The 20,984-nt window shown below is 34.2% G+C and overlaps 1 protein-coding gene across 3 annotated transcripts in view; it reads left to right on the top strand.

Annotated features, from left to right (window-relative positions):
* Positions 1-20,984, top strand: part of LOC126893316 (rhodopsin, GQ-coupled) — a 241,914-nt gene that overhangs the window by 214,429 nt on the left and 6,501 nt on the right. For all 3 annotated transcript variants that reach the window (XM_050663359.1, XM_050663357.1, XM_050663358.1), the window contains exons 3-4: positions 7,683-7,866; positions 7,922-8,142. In XM_050663359.1, coding sequence (XP_050519316.1) covers positions 7,683-7,866; positions 7,922-8,142 — 405 coding nt within the window. The remainder of the gene's footprint in view (positions 1-7,682; positions 7,867-7,921; positions 8,143-20,984) is intronic.

Genomic DNA, 20,984 nt, shown 5'->3' on the forward strand with positions numbered 1-20,984 from the left:
ACTTTCGCTCTTAGAGCACTATCAGTGGCGTTAATTTAAATCCAGTTGATCCAGTAATTTACCAAATAAATAATCTGGAAATTTTATTGCTGTTATTTTTATTAGATAAATAGGATCTACTACTTTCTTAATGTAAACGTAACATTAGGTTGGTTTAAGCTAGACTAGAATAAGTTAGGTTATACATACGAGCGAAAAGAGCAAGATTAGCTTATTAGCTTATTAACTTCCTTATTTATTATACCACCTTATTAATATTGATTTCTTCGAATTTTAGTTTCTTTCTAATCTTTTACTAAATATGACAACATCGTGAGAGAATAATTTATTCCACATTCCACCATTTAAGAACGATTCTTATTCACTAAAATTATGTTCACCAGATGCTTTGGAATGTATATAATTTTTGGTAATTTGAAATAATATTAAGTATTTTTCACAATTTAGCAGTTAAAGTCATTAATTTTTTGCTTGCGATCGTTATAATTAAGGCAATCCCATTGTTATAATTGAACTTAAATTACAATCAATTGTTATAATTAAGACAAGATATTTATTAACGTATAAAATGTTTCTTACTTACACAATAATGTAGGTATACAAACTTACATGTGGTGGTCCAAGAACTTACATCGGCCAAACTGACAGAACCTTTAATAATCGTAGGTATCTAAGAACACAAATACTCCGGTCAACTTACACATCCGAGGTTACAAAAATTACCATAAGCTGAAAATTGGCAGGATTGTTTAAAATACCATCATAAATAAAAATTAAAGAGTTCTCTTAAATCTGACCCGAGCTAAAAAATTTACGCGCGGTCAAAGGTCACCAAATATAGTTTTTAGCGATTTTCATCGAAACGGTAAGTTTTATCATAAAATTAGTTCTAACAAAAAATGTAGATTAGATAATTATCTATAAATAATGTCATATTACTTTTTTTCTAAGAGCCACCGTTTTGAGATAAAACGATTCAAAAAGTTGTAATCGTCATGATATGCGCACACGTTTCCACACCACCTTTGAGGTAATGTACTTAGTGCGTTTTTTAACGTGGTTTCCCCAGTAGGCCTATTCTACGTGTCTTTTATGATTCTGTGTAATTTAAAATTATTGAATAATTGATATTGGCAAGGGTTAAAAATGATAAAAGTTATAAAAAGGGGAAATTTATCCAACTGGTTCATAATTTTCTAATACTTCTGCTTCTTCTTCTCCTTGTTCTTCTTCTTCACCTTCTAGTTATTCTTCTTCTTCATCTTGTTCATCCTGGGTGTAAGTAAATTGTCCCATTAATGACACATCGCATGGCTCCTTGATAGAATCAAATGAATCCTCAATTGTTGGTGATTCAACATTGGAGCACGAGCGGTTTTGACAATTAGTGCATGCTACCGAACAAAACAGTCCAACTTTTTTGCAACCACATTTAGCGCTACATCCCTTTTTACAGTTGCAAAAAATTGTGTTCAGGAGTTTTTCCGGCGCAGGTGGGAGTAAAGTTTGAATCGGTTCTAATGAACTGTCGACTAATTTCCATCCCCAGTCTTTTGGATCTAGCTGATAACCAAGCCACACTTAAACTTGATAATATACCCGAAAAAGATGTTGATGAGCAGCCGCTGAGGTTGGAGGAAGACAAGATAACTGCACTTGTTTTTTATTTCGAGAATTTTTAAAGAAACATGCATATCGAAACTTATCTAAGCACGTAGTTTTTTTAGGCGCTCCATACATAGAGAGAAGAAAGCTAATTCCGTTGGAAATAACTTCTTGTGGAGTTGAATTCGTTTTTTTTTAAACTTCAGCACATTCAAGTAAATCTTGTTTTTCAAACATTTTCAAAAAACAGTCGCTTTACCCCTCCTGTAAAATGCAGATGTATCACGGCCAGCTCTTGCGTGTAAAAATAGTATATAATTTTGACACTTTGCAAAAGTAGATAAAATTTTCGATGAATATATTTCCGATTGGTGTTGAGCTTTTCCAAGTTAAAAAAAAAGATAGTTTTTCGATTGGAGTTCTAGCAGTGAGTAATACGAGCAAGTCTACATCTTCACCTAAAACAATAGGTGTAATTTATTAAATTGAATTGCTCTAGGGCTGTTTCAATTATCATTACGTCAGCTTAATTATTTACCGATATATTTTCAGCAGTATGTTTTTTCAACAGCATATTTGCAACATTTTGCCTAGAAAGTTGGCTTTCATTATTATGATCAAACTCTTCTGAGAAAATAATAGGTAGGGTGCTTAGATTAGCCGACTTACCGATAGAACGTGTTTATTCCGACAAAACCTATCTTCACAAATTGAATAAGATGCATAAGTAAGAAGAATTATTATAAGTTAATACTTATATAATCAATTCACTATTGGTAATATCAATTTACCTTTTTTTTTAGAATAAGCCGTAAAATTGAAATAATAATTCTTATTTTTTCGCGTTACATTCACTTTGTAAAGATTTTTTGTTGGCACTGATATAATACAGCTTATACATTGCATCCCTCGGTAGACAGCAAGCTGTATAGTAGAAACATCATATTTGTAATATCTTATATTATTATGTTTAATATAAGTTTAGTTGACCTATAGAATATTATGTTTACTTGTATTACAGCTTCAGTGATGTATATACGTGGTGTACTAATACTGTATCACAGGGCTTCCCAAACAGTGCGTCGCGACGCCCTGGGGCGTCGCGGCGTTGTCCCAGGGGCGTCGCGTGTCAGCACGGACTTTTAATACAGAAAATATATTTGTCTGGATAGTATGCAGGACTACAAGCTCTCATCAAAACCAAGGCTCCAAGTGTAAAATGGACACATTGTGGCATACATAGAGAGGCCTTAGAAGCAAAGAACATTACACCTGAATTAAGTGTTGTGATGGATAGCATTATTAAAGTGGTGAACTATATTAAAACATGACCCGTGAAATCAAGTCTTTTCCATAAACATTGTGAAGAAATAAGGGCCGAGCACACTTCTTTAATTTATAATTGCAACTCTCGTTGGCTGTCCAAAGGCAATGTACTCGCACGTGTATATGAACTAAAAAAAATGAAATTTTACATGTATCTACATGTCATACAGAATCCCATAATGATGCGCAAAACTTTATTATTCAGAGTTTATAATAAAATTAGCATACCCCTGTGACATATTTAACAAAAGAAATGATCTTAATAAGTATTTACAGGGAAATAATACTCATATCCTGCAATTGGCAGATAAAATTACTGGGTTTCAGAAGTTGCTCTTATGGAAGAGAAAATTAGAAGATCAAGAAATTGACTGTTTTCCTGCTTTACAAGGTATTCTACAAGAAAAATCGATAGAAATCCTCGGTTCCTCTTTAAAAAATATGTTTACACAACACATGTTATCATTGAATGAACACTGAGAAATGTTTTCCCTAAAATCTGGAGCAATATGACTGGGTCAGACAGAATCCCTCCCTAGTCATTCACACCATCGACACTTTCAACAGAGGAAGAAGAACAACCGAAAGAATTGTCCTGTGATCCCAGCCTAAATCTTCAACACGACAAGGACCTGTTTGAATTTTGGAGCTCAGTTTCTCATAATTATATAATTATTAATAATTATTATAATATAATTATTATCATGCCATCAGCACTGCTGCATTAAAGGTTTTATTACCATTTGCGACTTCGTACTTGTACTTCGAAATGTGGGAAGACGAAGAACATCCTGGCTTAAGAACTTACGGGAATGGTTCGAATGCAGTAGTGCAGAGATATTTAGAGCGGCAGTCAACAGGGTCCGCATTGCCATGATGATTTCCAACCTTCGATAGAAGATGGAACTTAAAGAAGAAGACTTGTACGAAACGGGCTTTTCTGCAGTTGCAGTAATTAAAAACAAGTACAGGTCAAACATACTTAGAAAAAGAAATTAGAGTGACAATTTCCAAATTGGAGCCCCTGTTTCATAAGCTATGCTCAAAAAAGCAAGCACATCCCTCACATTAACCAGCCACTTACATAAATAAATATCCCTTTTTATTTTTGAGCCTCTGTTTTGATTTCTTTCTTAATTTTTATAAAAATTATAAATAACCTCTTACTAGGCTAGTACTAAAATTGGTAAGTAGTATTGGTTGGGTTGAGGGGCGTCGCAAAAAAATAGGAAAGTCCCAAGGGCGTCACAGTACGAATAAGTTTGGGAAGCCCTGCTGTGTCAAATATAGAAAGATGGCCTATTTTGGACACGTAGTAAGGGGAGACCGGTATAATATTCTTTAACTTATTATGATGGGTAAAATCGAAGGACGCAGAGGAATTGGTAGAAAGCAGGCCTCTTGGTTGAAGAATATCCGGGATTGGACAGGAATAAAGAAAGCAGAACACCTATTTAGAATAGCTCGAGACAGAGACAGTTTCGCCATGTTAATCGCCAACGTCAAGGGGACTTGATAGGGCACGTTAAGAAGAAGACTAATACATATTATGAGGATTAGAACTCTTTCAACTATTTGAATCGTTGTATCTCAAAAACGGTGGCTCTTAGGAGAAAAACGTATTAAAATATTTTTTATAGATAATTATCTAATCTACATTTTTTGTTAGAACTAATTTTATGATAAAACTTATCGTTTCGCTGAAAATCGCTAAAACCATATTTGGTGATCTTTGACCCCGCATAAATTTTTTAGCTCGGGCCGGATTTATGAGGACTTTTTAGATTTCATTTATGATGGTATTTTGAACAATCCTGCCAATTTTCAGCTTGATGGTAATTATTGTAACCTCACTCCTATTTTTGAGTCTAACTAGACCGGTCTAAAAAAGGGCTTTCAGTAATAGAACAATTGATTCTACGTACGCACTTCACCTTCTAGATCTAGATCATAATCGTTCTTTTAACCACCAATGCCACATTCGCCACATTAAAAATAAAGGCCTTAAGCTATCTTTATTAGAATCTATTAAAATTAATCATTTAAAGAATTCTGAATGGTAACTTGAGACAAACAGCTCCCCCTTCCTCAACTTATTCAGATAATGACTATACAGTGTAGAGGTTATAGTAAAATTACATCACTTAATATTGCACTCTGGTGAAACAGCTGTAGTGATAATAAATTTTAATAAATTTTGTGCAAGTGTAAAAAACATGTTTTCTGTAATTGATTTTTAAATAAAATTAACTTCAACCAAATACTATTGACTCTAAGCACTGGAAGCACGTTGCCACTAGCGCTCTAGCGCCACTGTCGGCTTGAAGTGAAACTACGTTTTGAAAATGTAAAATTTGACGTAAACATCCAAATTTAATTTTATAAATTTTTGAATAACGAGCTAATTTTGCTAAATTAAATTAAAATAAAAATAGTTCAAACACTTATACAAAAACAATAATAAAGCAATTTTATAAATGTAAGGTTAGATTGCTCTGGTTATCACCGCACACCACTAGATGGCGCTATATTGTTTGCTTCCTCAAATATAATGGGAAATGTCAAGAGTTGTATGTATTACAGTCAATAGTATTTGCTTCAACTAACGACCGAATCCATCACTTATAGTATGATACAATTGATCCAAATAATGGCATAACCCAGACATCCAAAGTGAAAATTATCCTCCAACACCAAATTGTTCTCTATGGTCCACATAATGTTCAGAAAAAAGTCACACATTTTGAGTTGAGCGTCGTATTGGGGGGGGGGGGGAGAAATCGGTAAATTCGTAGTTTTTTACGTTTTTCGTCAATATTTCTAAAACTATGCGGTTTAGCATGAACAACCTTCTATACAAAAATGTTCTGCATTAAATTTGAAATACAAAAGGCTGTATGCATAATCCTTCTAAAATGAACGGTTCCAAAGTTACGGAGGTAGTATAGTATAATTGGTCCAAAAAAGGCCCAACCCAGACATCCAAAGTAAAAGTTTTCATTTAACACCAAATTGTTTTATATGATCCACATATTGTTCAGTAAAAAGTTACACCATTTTGAGCGTCCGGTTTGGGGGGGGGGGAGATGGGGAAGAAGTCGGTAAATTAGTAGTTTTATTACGTTTTTCGTCAATATTTCTAAAACTATGCTTTAGCGTAAACAATGTTCTATACTCTATACCAGAGGTCGGCAACGTTTTTAATGTAAAGAGTGAAATACTAAATTAAAAATTCATGGCGGGCGCCAACTATTTTTTGACCTAATAAATATATAAATATAAACGTATAAAACATATACGTTTTGAATTTCTTGTCTAAATTAAGAATAGTTTAAGGGCGCACTAAAATTTATTGAAGGGCGCAGTGGCGCCCGCGGGCGCCTCGTTGCCGACCTCTGCTCTATACAATAATGTTCCACATAAAATTTAAAACAAAAAGGTCCTATACATAATTGTCATAAAATCAACGGTTCCAGAGTTACGGCGGCTGAAAATTGGAGGCTTTCGATACTTTTTATATTTTTTGGTCAATTTATAATATTATTACTGTTGAAAGAAATTTTCTTTAACAGGATTGTGTTTTGTAAATAAAATTTGCTATTTCAGTGGCCGATGGTATGTTGGTAATAAGCCCTTGAAGAAACGTCAACCTCACCACCCAAAATCGTCATCAATTGCCCAAAAAATATAAAAAGTATCGAAAACCTCCACTTTTCACCCTCCGTAACTCTGGGACCGTTGATGTTATAACAATTAAGTATCGGACCTTTTTTGTTTGAAATTTTATGTAAAACATTTTTGTATAGAACATTGTTTACGATAAACCATAGTTTTAGAAATATTGACGAAAAACCTAAAAAATATACTAATTTACCAACTTCTCCCCCATCTCCCCCCAGAATGGATGCTCAAAACGGTGTAACTTTTTACTGAACAATAAAGGTTATTCAAGCTAAACCGCTTAGTTTTAGAAATATTGACGAAAAACGTAAAAAAACTACGAATTAACTGATTTCTCTACCCTCTCCCCCCCCCCCCAAACCCCCAAACCCGACGCTTATAATGGTGTGACTTTTTTCTGAACATTATGTGGATCATATAGAACAATTTGGTGTTGGAGGATAACTTTCACTTTGGATGTCTGGGTTTGGATCTAGTTATACCATACTATTACTTATCTACTTCTTCTCATAGCACTACAACCCGGGACGGGTCTTGGCTGACTGCACAACCCGCTTCCATCTCGAACGCTGGTCCATGATATTTGGGTCAGTGGGTAGGCCCATGGTTCTGACCATATAATTTTCTCCCCATCGCATTCGTGAGCGTTCTAAGGGCCTTCTTCCGGTGGGAGCTTCCTCCCAGATTAACTTGGCAAGGCGGTTATTAGGGAGTCTAAGGACATGGCCAGCCCATCTTGAAAGTTGAGATTTAATTTCTGGGACTACGTCGCTCGGCCTATACATCTGCTTAACCTCAGCATTTGATCTCATTCGGTATTGGTTGCCATAAGGTCCAAATATTCTTTTGAGGATCTTTCAAAACATCTAAGTTTTCTTTTATTTGCTTTGGACAGAGTCCACATCTCACACCCATACATGAGTAGCGGTCTACACTCTTTTATATATTCTGATCTTTGATGTTCGTGTTAGGCTCTTAGATTTAACAGTATTTTGGAGGCTATACATACATTTGTTTGCTGACTGAATTCTTCCTTTCAAACATACTTACTTATGTATTTCATTTTTTAGCTTGTAACCTATGAAAGGCTGAAAAAGTTCTTGTTTGGGCTATGGATAACAGCAGTTTTATTAACATATATGCCTCTATTTGGATTTGGCATATACTATGATGCCACAAAAGAAACCTGCATTAGATTTAGGTATGGGTCACAACCCAAAGACAAAGTTTATGCCTATATCTTCTTTGCTTTTGGTAAGATCAAGTCAACGTTTTTTTTGGTTTGATTCAACATATTTTACATTTTTAGGAACAACTTTATTATTGTGTATAGCTTTTTGTAACACGTCTGTGATATGCGAACTTTCCAGGATAAGATCCCAGCAACGTGTTTTAGTAAGAAGAATAAGCAAATCGATAATCAGCAACAGAATTGGTGCTACCAGATATCAGACTCCAGAAGAAGTCGCATTTGCAAAGTTGATGGCCTTTGTTTGTATTATATATGTTGTATGTTGGGCACCGCAAATGGTAAGTAATAAGAAAACCAATGTTCTTATATATTGTCAGGTTACTGCCGAAATAAGCTAACTCCACTTTTTGGATTCTGGGCCTTTCGAAGTTTAAATGTGGGTGTTTCCTACATTTAAACTGAATCTAATGAAATGATGACACCTTTATTCAACTAAAAGCAAATATGTGCAGTTGTATGTTAAAATAAAATAATATTTTATCTTATACAATATTCTGGTTCTGCCAAAACATTACAAGTGCCAGTTATTTTCGCTGTACTATTTCGTTATAAATATACAACATTTATGTGATGACTGTACTTAGCTCTCAGTAGAGCTAAGCTCAGTGGCGTAGCTGACAGGCCCGCAGGGCCCGCAAGGCAGGGGGGCCCCGACGTTAGGAGGGGCCCCTTAAAGCCTTCAAGCTTCATACTTCTACTTTCTTTAAATTAAGGACCAAAACATATTTACCTAATAAGCATCAAAATAGAGAATTTGGAACGAAGTAATGAAGCGGATAATTGACGTAACACTTACCCTTCCGGGTGCAATTTAGCGTTTCGTGGACATGTTGGTAGTTTAGATGAAAGCGAATCCCAAGAAGGTAATTTTTTGTCGGTGGTTTTTTTACTAGGTCAATATGATCCTGTTTCAGCTAAATTAATCGATAAAAACAATAACTGTATACACCGTTCTTAGGCGTCAACGCCCTTCGGTAGGGATCTATGGAGGAGTATCACCAAGCCGCAAGCTCTTATCCCTTGCCGTACTGCTCCTCCATAGGCCGATCCGACGCCAGTTTATCCGGACCAAGCCGTAGACTCTATTGAGTTTTATACTACGGCGTTGGCCTTTTATAAATTTCATGACCTAGCTGAGGCTCGAACCAGCGACCGCAAATCGCAAATCCACTAAACTTGTCGATAGACTGAGCCCCAGCCAACTGGACCGTCAAGACCGACAAAAAAACAATAACTTGAACCCCCAAATACAAAACGAAGTTATAAATTTGCTGGCTCAAGAAACTGAAAACAAATTAATCAATTCAATTAAAAAAAGTTGTTTTTATTCAATAATTCTTGATACCACTCAAGATATTTCAAAATACGATCAGCTTAGTTTTGTTTTGTTTTCCGTTATGTAAAACTAACTTGCAATGAAAATAATTTACCATTTACCTTCCAAAGCAGAAGATGTTGAAAGTTTTTTGGGATTTATTCGCATTTTGGACCAAAGTGCAGGCGGTCTTGTAAATAAAATTTTAAAATTTATTCAATCAAAGCACATTTCCGTACACAACTGCAGAGCAAAGGGGTATGCTAGGGCAAGCGATATGCGTGGTGTACGTATATTCAGGCGTACAAAGGCGCATAACTGACATTGAAAAAACAGCTTTCTATGTTCATTGTGCATCCCATAATCTGAACCTAGTGTTGAATGATGCCGTTGCTGGTGTACAGGAGTTAGGGATGGACTTTAGCCGAGCCGAGCTTTTGACAACTTGAGCTCGGCTCGGAATGTCGAGCCGAGCTCGAGATAGAAACTCGGCTTGAACTTCGAGCTGCCGGATCAGCTTGTGGCTCGTGTCGGCTCGACTCGAATATTTCGAGCCGGATGGAACTTATTCCATATTTTACGAACACATATGTAGATATATTAAAACATACATGTTTTGTAGTCTGAATTACTTATTCTCAAACAAAAGTATCTGTTGTAGCAGAAATAAATGAATTAAAAAAAGTATTAAGCATTAGCTAAAATATTGACAAGCTCTTTGAGGAAAGCTCGACCCTTTTCGAATTCAGCTCGGCTTGTCTCTTGCGAGCCAAGCCGGCTTGAGCTCGAAGTTCGGCTTGTCAAACGAGCCGAGCCGAGCTAAGCTCGAGTTTGTGACCGTCCCTAACAAGAGTTGTTTTTTTTTACGATATGATTAAGAGATTATATATGTTTTTTGGCACAAGAATTAAAAGATGGGATGTACTATGTACTATTATGACTTTGGATTCATCGCGTTTGCCAACACTTAAAAGGTTATTTGAAACCCGGTGGTCATCCAGACATGATGCTGTTACGGCTTTGCGTCGAGCTTTCCGACAAGTAATGAAATCTAAACGAAAATTTCATTGCTATATAAAAAAACGATGAAAAATTAGAAGCTAATGCATTATTAGAGCATATGAATAATTTTGAATTTGCTGTTAACATTACAATTCAATCTAAAATACTCAACTTAATCTAACATCAAAACTTTTACATTCTGAAAAGGCAGAGTTAACGGTCGCCCTTCAACTTTTTGAAAAAACTCATATGTACTAATCTTCGAGAAATAAGAAATTCGTTTTCCGAAACATTAGCAGAAGCGGCAGGAATAGCAGAATAGTCGGGTATTACACCAGAATTTAAAAATAAATGGATAAAACGTATAAAAAAAATTTTACGATGAGCTCAGCTGCGATGAAAAAATAACTTATAGTAAAAAAAGTTTTGAAGTTAATGTTTTAAATGTAAATTTAGATATAATATTGCAACAACTTTATACATAATAGGTTTTTCGGATTAAGAGGCATATATAATAGGTTTTCATGCCTATTCCCAAAAAATCGATTAACACTAACGGATGAAGACTTATTAAAGAAAGGCCAACTTTTGCCCTTTACACATATTTTAGTAATTATACTGTAATTTGGTGCAACGGTGTAATCAGGATGATCCTGGGGGGGGGGGGTTACAACTACTGGATGGTCTCTGGGGGTATGTAATAGTAATGGTGTTAAACTCAAAGTACATCCAAATGGGGTGGGGTTATAACCCCCAACCCCCCCTGGTTACGCCTATGATTTTGTGTCGTTATGTTTATATGAAGAGGGCCTACAAAAATTGTCGCGGGGGGGCCCCCAATCTTCAGCTACGCCACTGGCTAAGCTAATTTGTAGAGATGTAATTTCATGTACCTGAACGAAGAAGAGCAAAAGTAGGAAGTGTTAAGAAACAACGAGCAGGTTCTAAACGATATGTACCAATCATTATGGGAGTCTATAGGGACTTTTCCTAGAAGACCCTAGAAGACATCTTCAAAACTACAAATTGGTCAACCTATGGCATAACGTTAATGGCAACAAGCTAAACCACCTCAGATTCGCTGATGACATTGTGATTATAGCGAGCTCATTCGAGGAACTGCAAATTATGATGGACGAACTCGCAGGTAGCTCACAATACGCAGTGGAGGATCCAAATACAACTCCCAGGATAAGTTGGGTTTTCAATTATTTTTTGGATGGGCCTAAATTTTTTTTTGTTTCACGGCTCTCGGTTTTCCTTTTTTTAGGATTATTGAATTGATATTTATTTTCATCTGGGGGGTTCATGATCACCTTGGATCCGCCACTGCCAACACTTTGGCCTAAAAATGAATACGAGGAAAACAAAAATAATGACAAACACAAAAGATAGAAAAATTCGAGGAATACATCTACCTAGACCAAATCCTGAAACTTAACAAGGAGAACCAAAGTGCGAAAATTACCAGGAGGGCAAGACTGGCATAGGCAGGATTTGGAAAATTTAATTAGATACTTAAGAACTACGAAATACCCCAATACTTGAGGAACAAAGTGTTCAACCAGTGCATCCTTCCTATCATGACATATAGGTGTCAAACCTGGACCCCAACCAAGGCAAATATGAATAAACTAGCCACAACAGAAAGAGCAATGGAAAGAGCAATGTTAGGTATAAGACAGTCAGATAAAAAGAGGAACGACTGGGCAAGATAAAAAACAAAAGCCGAGGACATAACAACAAAAGTTGCCAAACTTAAATGGAGCTTGGCAGGCCACTTATGTATGCAAGGAAGTTGTTAAACATTCCTTTAATTCTAAATAAGAAGACGGTTTATTTGTTGGCAATGACAGAAGGTAAAAAAGTAAAAAGTAAGCTACAACAAAACGTGCTCAACAAGGTATAGCAATAAACTCACCACAGATGTAACTGAACTACCTCTCTTCTTTGACACCCGAAGCAGAGAGGATCATACAGTGCTATTGAAAAGGTGCTAAAGTATGTTCCAGTTTACACCATGCATCAGTGGCTTAATATTTTCAGTATTTCAAGGATATTTAAATCTGGTAAGAAACCTTCTATTGCAGAACTCAAGTATAAGAACTTTTTTGACTTAAATGTGATGCAAAAGTAATAATGAAAAATATGACAAAAAACACAAACAATGTTAACTGGCTACAAATAAAATGTTTGAAATATTTCAAATTCAAACCAAATATTGTGTTGTACAGTTCTGACTGCACAATATTTTTGTGAAGGTCGCCCTGTTAATCTAAGGGCAATATACTTAAAAAATACATATATTATGTACTCCAAACGTCGGCTCAGCAGTTTAAAAGAACACAGTATATTTAAAGTGGATAGGATCTGGAATCTGGAAGATGACACAGTCAAAACCAGATAGTGCTGCAAAAAAATGTTTCAGACTTTCTTTTTTATTTTCACTTCAGTTTAACAATTTTTTACAAAGGTTTTGGCTTAAAATGTTATTTACTACAATATTTTTCAGCCATAATCTATCTATCTAATTAGCCTTTTTCGGTCCATCTTTGGACATAGGCATAGGCCTCCCCAATCCTTTTCCATTCTTCTCTGTCTGTCGCTACAGTCATCCACCTGGAGCCCATGTGCTTCTTGATATCATGTGTCCATCTCATTTGGTTTTGAATGAAATTTGATCCATCAGTCTTCTTTTTGTCTTATACTGTGTCCGGCAAATCCCCATTTCAATTTTGCAACTTCTTGTCTAACATCCCTAACTTTTGTTTTCTCTCTTATCCACTAGGTTTCTCTTTTAATCAATGTGCAACATTTGTCTTTCCATTGCTCTTTGCGTTTTTATGATTTTGTCCATGTTTGCTTTTATAAACGTCCACATTTGGAACCATAAGTGAGAACAGGGATTACGCATTGATTACGCATCTTGGTCTTAAGATGTTGTGGATATCTTTTGTTTTTAAGGATGTAGCTTAGCATGCCAAATGCCGCCCATGCCAGTCTAACTCGTCTTTTGATCTCAGCTGTTTGGTTTTCCTTGTTAAGTTTTATAATTTGACCCAGATATTTATAATCGTGAACTTGTTCTATTTCATTTTGTCCGATCCACATTGTGATATCCTCATCAGTATTTGTTATGATTTTGGTCTTGCTGTAATTCATATTAAGGCCTATCTTTCCAGCTTCTAGGTCCAGTTCTTTCATCATTTCAAACAATTCTTGTTTTTATCGGTTATCAATATCTTATCAGCGTACCTTAGATGGTTCAAGGGTTGTCCTCATATTTTTATACCGTTTTCTTCCCATTCTAGTCTTTTAAAAATATATTTCAGAGCCTCATTGAAAAGTTTCGGTGATATTGGGTCACCCTGTGTCACGCCTCTATTTATTTTGTTCCTGCGTATATTTTAATAATTGTTGTTTTCAGCCATAAATCATTTTTAAATTCAGATGACTTTTTCATTTCAAAGTAAAATTTAAACCGTTGATTTCTCAAAAGTTTAAATAGTGGAGTTAGCTTCTTTTGGCAGAAAGCTGATGATATAAATATTATGAATGTTATACAAGAATACAACAGATGAAATATTTTTTGGCCATCTGTTATTAGAATTTTACTTAAAATGAATTCAGATAAGTTTTGTTCAGCGATCGTTGCCACCAACATTTTTCTACGTGTTAAATATTTGTATATTGTTATTTACCCATCGATTAGTGGAAAATAATTTAGGGTAATTTCGTGTTGACTCTATTAATAGTGTTTGTTATCTATATTTGGGTCCAAAAAACAGCCGCACTAATGTTTTCCAAGGAAAATTGAATGTTTTAGGAATGGTTTTTAAAGAATGGGCCATAGCTTAACCTTAGATTATTGTGCTAAAAATAGGTCGATTTAAGCTTACTTACTTTAGTACATAAGTTGATAATAACCGAAATACAGGGTGTCAAAGTTAAACTTTTATTTTATTTATTTTTGAATATTTCCTGGCAGGCATGGGACAACAACACGAAATTTGGTAAGCGGGGTTTGTTAGGACGAGAAATCTAAATTTTCCCACCCAGAGGGCACCACATACGTCTTTCAACGCTCATTTAATACGTTCAATATTTTCTATCTCCCACTCTACATACTTTTTGAATTAAAACTTTTATTCTTAATATTTTTACTTAAAAAAGATATAGGTACTACATTCATCTCGCTAAATTCAACCGTTTTCAAAATAAACGCATTTTAAATCTGCGATGCAACACAATTTTTTGCATAATATCATTGTAAAACACCAAAAAATAATCTTAGAACCATAATAATTTCCAAAAATGTACCGGAAATTTCTTCAAATGGAATTGGCAATGCAATGACATAAACATGAGAACTTGCACAATTATTATGGTTTCAAGTTTAACTTTCGGGTGTAACTACAATGATATAATGCAAAAATTATGTTGCATCCCAGATTTAAAATGCGTTTATTACGAAAACGGTTGAGTTTAGCGAGATGAATGTAGTATACCTTTTTTTAAGTAAAAATATTATGAGAATGAAAGTTTCGATTCAAAAAGTATGTAGAGTGGGGGATAAAATAATTGAACGTTTTAAATGAACGTTGAAAGATGTACCTATGTGGCGCCCTCTGGGTAATACATAATTTTTGGTAGCAAATTTAGATTTCTCGTCCTAAAAACCCCCCCATACCAAATTTCGTGTTGTTATCTCATGCCTGTCAGGAAATATTCAAGAATAAATAAAATAAAAGTTTAACTTTGACACCCTGTATTTCGGTTATTATCAACTTTTGTACTAAAGTAAGTTAGCTTAAATCGACCTATTTTAAGCCCAGAAATCTAAGGTTAAGCTATGGCCCATTCTTTACCAATGTATACAGGTTGAGTGGGGAGGAACGCACCAAATTTTAAGACTGTATAATATACGTAATATTAATTAAAAATAACTCATATGTTGTTATTCGATTTTCATTTGTTTCTAAGATACGGGGTGTTAAATTTTTATTACAAACTGACGATTTATTTGTTGCTCTAAAACCGCTTGAGGCGTGCAAATGAAATTTGGTGAGTTTTAAGACATAGTTATTGCGCAGTGTTTGACATATACAGGGTGTTCAGAAACTCTACCGACAAACGAAGACAGAAGATTCTTCAGATAATTTTAAGATAATTTAATCCAATTCACTTAGTCCGAAAATGCTTCCTAAGGTAGCTAGAGCTCTTTGAAGATGGCGTCATGAAATTAGTTTTTTTTAAATACCTCCAGAACGCTTCTATTTAGAAAAACAAAAATTGGTACGCTTATTTACTTTTCAGAGATGAATCGATTCCATACATTGCAAATTTCTAGTACCGGTCATAGGCGTCCGTTTTGGGTAGGGCAGCGGTTATTTTATCACATAACTTTTTTATCTTTAACTTTTATGCATTTCTGACACTGGATTATTAAATTCTGAAGTATTCTAGTACTAAAAGGTACTCTTATTTTAAATCTGTAGGACACACTGTTTTCTAGAAAAATCGATTTGAAAATTTTTCGCTTTCTGAATATTAAAAAAAAAATTCACAAAAAAAAACTGTTTAGAAAGACGAAAACTGGTACATTTATTTATATTCCAGAGATAAATCGATTTCATTAATTGCGAATTTCTAGTACTGGTCATAGGCGTCCGTTTTGGGTAGGTCAACAATTATTTTATAGCATAACTTTTTGTCTTGAATTTTTGAGCATTTTTGACACTAGATTATTAAATTATGAGGTATTCGAGTACTAAAAGTTACTCTTACTTTATGTTGGTAAAATACTTCGTTTTTTGTTGAAAAGCTCTTTCAATTTTTTTTTCAAATTCCAAAAACGAAAAACATTCAAATCGATTTTTCTACAAAACGGTGTGTCCTACCGACTTAAAGTAAGAGTACCTTTTAGTACTAAAATACCTCACAATTTAATAATCCGGTGTCAAAAATGCATTAAAGTTAAGAGCAAAAAAGTTATGCGATAAAATACCCGTTTCTCTACCCAAAACGGACGCCTATGACCGGTACTAGAAATTTGCAATGTATAGAGTCGATTCATCTCTGAAAAGTAAATATGTATACCAATTTTCGTTTTTCTAAATAGAAGCGTTCTGGAGGTATTTAAAAAAAACTAATTTCATGACGCCATCTTTAAAGAGCTCTAGCTCCCTTAAGAAGCATTTTCGGACTAGGTGAATTGGGTTAAATTGTCTTAAAATTATCTGAGGAATATTCTGTCTCCGTTTGTCGGTAGAGTTTCTGAACACCCTGTAATTAAGAATTTTATATTTACCATTGGCCATATTATATTTACCATATTCTTGAATTCCTCGTTGAGGAAAAATCTATCTTCCCTTTTTTTCATGCGACGCTTCGTTTTCATGCAAAAAATAAAAAAATTTAACGCTTACAAAGTTTTCTTCGACGAAGTTTCTATATGAGTGTGTAGTTTATTTAGAATACTTTGTAAGCGTTAAGATATTTTATTTTTTGCATTAAAACGAAGCGTCGTATGAACAAACGGGAAGATAGATTGTTTGTCAGAAATTGAACAGGGAATTCAAAATAATTTTTAATTAGAAATATCTCAGTGGCGTACTATTTTTTTTTCTTGAAAAAAATTTCAGACCGTTACCCGTACGCGCGCCAATGATGAATATAAAATTCTTAATTGTATGTTAAAAAATGCGCAATAACTCTGTCTTAAAACCCACCAAATTTCATTTGCACACCTCAACCGGTTTTAGAGCAATAAATAAATCGTCAGTTTGTAAGAAAAATTTTAAAACCCCATATCTCGGAAACAAATTCAAATCGAATAACAACATATTAGTTATTTTTAATTATTATTAGGTATATTATACAGTCTTAAAGTTTGGTGCGTTCCTCCCTACTCACCCTGTATATATTGTTGTTTTGAATATCGGTAATTCGGTCTTAGGAAATGAAACTCTATTTGTTATATCTCAATATTTCGTCACACTTTTTGTGACTTCGTCAGGAGAAACTTTAAATGTATTGTGATTAGAAATTAACAAAAGATAAATATTTCGTTACTTACAACTAAAAGAGTATTAAATTTAGATTTGGAACATATCATTACATTGACTTCTAAAATTATTATTTTTTATTTTTTCATATTTGGGAGTTATAGTGACTGCAATAAATTTTATTTTAATAGAATGTTGTCTAATATTGTACATTTTTTAGTGAATTGGTCAAAGTAAAATTTTTTTACTAAAAAATGTACAATATTAGACAACATTCTATTAAAATAAAATTTATTGCAGTTACCATAACTCCCAAATATGCCAAAATAAAAAATAATAATTTTAGAAATCAATGTAATAAAATGTGAATTTTTGCCTAATTATAGTCGATAATTGTAAGTGTACAAGATTTAATTAAGTTCTTTGTAAAAACGTTTTGAATTTAATTTACTGGTACGGGACAGTTTAGTAATTCTCTTATGAACAATTTCTCGTTATCAGTGGTTTCACGTTAATTACACATGTCGTGATACAGACCCATACACCTGTTTTTGCAGGTGGTCAGGGTCGGATCATTTTTATTCAGAAAAAGTGTTTAATGAAATTAATTAACCATGGAAATGATGTTACCACAATGCAATCCAATATCCAAAATCAAAAAAGTCTCACAAACATATTCTTTAGCAACATCAAAAGTTCAGTTTCCATCCAAACAACAGGTGATCATTTTTAATGGACTAGACAATACCAAACTCCAAGACTACCTCATCCCCTTGGGAAATATCATTCAACCTAAAAATATTATATTCTGCTCTCGACTATCTAACAATCGTATCTGTATGTACCTATCTAGCAAACAACTGGTAGAAGATTTCATGACCAACAGTGGATACATTGAAATTCAAGGTGAAATTGTTCGAGCTAGGAAATTAATAATACCAGCAGAGAGGATTGTTCTCTCCAACGTATGTCCCACCATACTTCATGAAATACTAATCAACGAATTACAAAATATTGGTCTAGTACCGGCTTCACCTATAACATTCCTTAAAATTAGTGTCACCTTATCTGAATATAACCATATTCTCAGCTTTAAGAGATAAATATTATATCATTCCCCATAATTTAACACTTCCGGAATCATTTCTACTTGAGTTTGATAATACGTCATATAGGATTTTTATATCACAAGATGGTTTGGTCTGCTACAATTGCAAGAAGCCTGGCCACAAAACGTCTCAGTGTTCCGAATCAACAATTCTAAAAGATCAACATTCAAATAATGAAATATCTTCACCCAGCCTAGATAATGCAGTTTCGCAACAATCACATACACTATCAGAAGAAATGTTATTCTTCCACGTGTCCAGCAATGCAGATTCTCAACATGTACATCAACTATTAGAAGAACCAACGTTAGCATCCCACGATTCAAACACAATAACTTCGATAGCAAATACTGGCTCAAGAATCTAACTCTCATAAGCGCACCGTTGATGATATAACTTCACCTGAAATCGAGTCTTCTTCAGCAGAATGTAAGTCGTTCCTTGAGCCCAAAATTCGGCCAAAAATTAAGAAAACTAAAACTGTTTCAAAATAAGAAAATCTACGGATTTCGTTTTGTTTCAACGGAAAGTCGTTGTAACTCTGTATCATTGCTACTAGAACCCGCAAAAACGTTTATTGAAAATCATTCTCAATTTTTCGTTCTTGAATACAACCAACTGGATATGCTTCTAACTAACATAACCGGCTCTGCTGATCCCTTTAGTGTCATTCAAGAATACACAAAAAAATACACCGGTGTAATTAATATGTTCACAAAAGTATATCCCCACTTAAAAGACAGAAGTATGAAGCGCAAATTAACGTCTATTAAGAAGAAAATTCATGCCTACCTTGGTAAACAAATTTCTGACTCTGATAGTGACACTTCTCAACTAAGTCAAAAATAATATTCACATCATTACTTTAATGGAATATTGATGGATTTTTCCATCACCTCGCATTTCTCCAACTACTTATTACTGAGCAATGACCGCAACGAGCGGTCCCTTAAAATTTAACCTTCCCACTTATTCCACCATATACTCATCAGAACTTTTTGCTATGTTCAAAGCACTACAATATTTTAACAGAAAAACATCTATAGTATCATTTTTTCCGATTTCCTCTCCGCAATTAAAGCTAAGCAAAATCTCTACCCGAAACATCCCATAGAGAAAATGATAAAATTGTAACTTCAGAAAGCTCAAAAAAATATCAGAAGAATAAACTTCTTGAGGATACCTTCGCAAAGTGGTATCGAAGGGAATAAATTGGCAAATGTAACTGCTCGCGGTGCTATTGGTAATGACGAATCGGAGGTCGAACATCGGAGTGTGGAAAGTGATTTAAAAGCCTTTTTCAAAAATACAGTGTTAAGTGCGTGAACCGGGAGTATCAAAATTCTGTTTCGAAACTAAAACTGATTAAAAGTGACATTTCTCCATGGCAACCAATAGCAATAAGCAGAAAATTCCAAATAATCATAAGACGTCTGAGACTGGGCCAGAGTAGGTATACACACGCACACCTATTCACAAACAGCGAAGCTCCAAAGTGTTCCGTTTGTAATGTAGCAGACAGTATAGATCATTCCTTAATTGGTTGTCGTAATTATACTATTGAAAAACATCTATATGACATCCCGAACAGCTTGCAAACGTTACTGGGAAAGAACTTTGATTACAGAAAACTAACAGGATATTTATCTTGTATCAATATTTTGTACAAAATTTAATCATGTAAGTACTAGATACTCGTCGCTAATATCCTTCGAGAGGATGCGGCTTTCTGTTTTAAATAAAAAAAATTAATAGATACTCCTATAGTTGTAAGTAAAGAAATATTTATCCTTTGTTAATTTCTAATCACAATAAATTTACAGTTTTACATTTATTTCTGGAGTTCGATATTTCGTTGATTATGTATTTTTTCAACTTCATCAGGAACATACTACAAAATTAACTAATTAGGTACAAACATAACATTCACAATATTTTGTAATATGTTCCTGATGTCGTTGAAAAAATAAATACACGACCAAAAATCGAACAGGAAGGCTATAAATAGCGCCAAGATTTAAGTAACATCATCAAACAGTGCAAAAAGTTTACGAACTTTGCTACATCACCTTTGATAATGTCTTACTGGGTTGCAGACGAAACGCCAGGAAGAAATAATTCCATACCACTTCTTATCTTAAACATAATTCCATTAAAACTTATTCAGTGTGCCTAAAAGCCACTTTACACGGTGCATGTAATTGCACAATTAATTGCACAATTTCTTGCAGCGATAGAAATTGCTACGAAAATTGCACAAAAACATTGCTGCAACTTGTTGCATCAAGAAATTGGAGCTAAATAGACCTGTGCTATTTTTCATGTAATTTTTTTCTACAATTTGTTTATATTTCTAGTAACTTTGTGTTTTTAAGGCTACCTTGTTTCTGTTTTTCCTTTTCTGACAACTTCTGATGACATTGACATTCTGTCATTCTCCAAAGCTTGATTGGTTACCAATTTTAATAAGATTGTAAATAACGTAGGTAATGATGAAAGTACAATAAAACGTTAAATAATAATATAAAGTGAGTAAATTTTGAACCTTTATTTAAGTAACAATTTAACAGTAATTATGGTAATTATGGAAAAAAGGTGGCTGAGAAGGAAACGGCAGAAATGCACAACAACTGGAAATAAATGCAGGTTAAATCAATGTGAGTAGTTTTGAGGGTTTCTTCTCTGTT

The sequence above is a fragment of the Diabrotica virgifera genome, chromosome 10 (genome assembly GCF_917563875.1).
Source record: "Diabrotica virgifera virgifera chromosome 10, PGI_DIABVI_V3a".
NCBI classification, from domain to species: Eukaryota; Metazoa; Arthropoda; class Insecta; order Coleoptera; family Chrysomelidae; genus Diabrotica; species Diabrotica virgifera.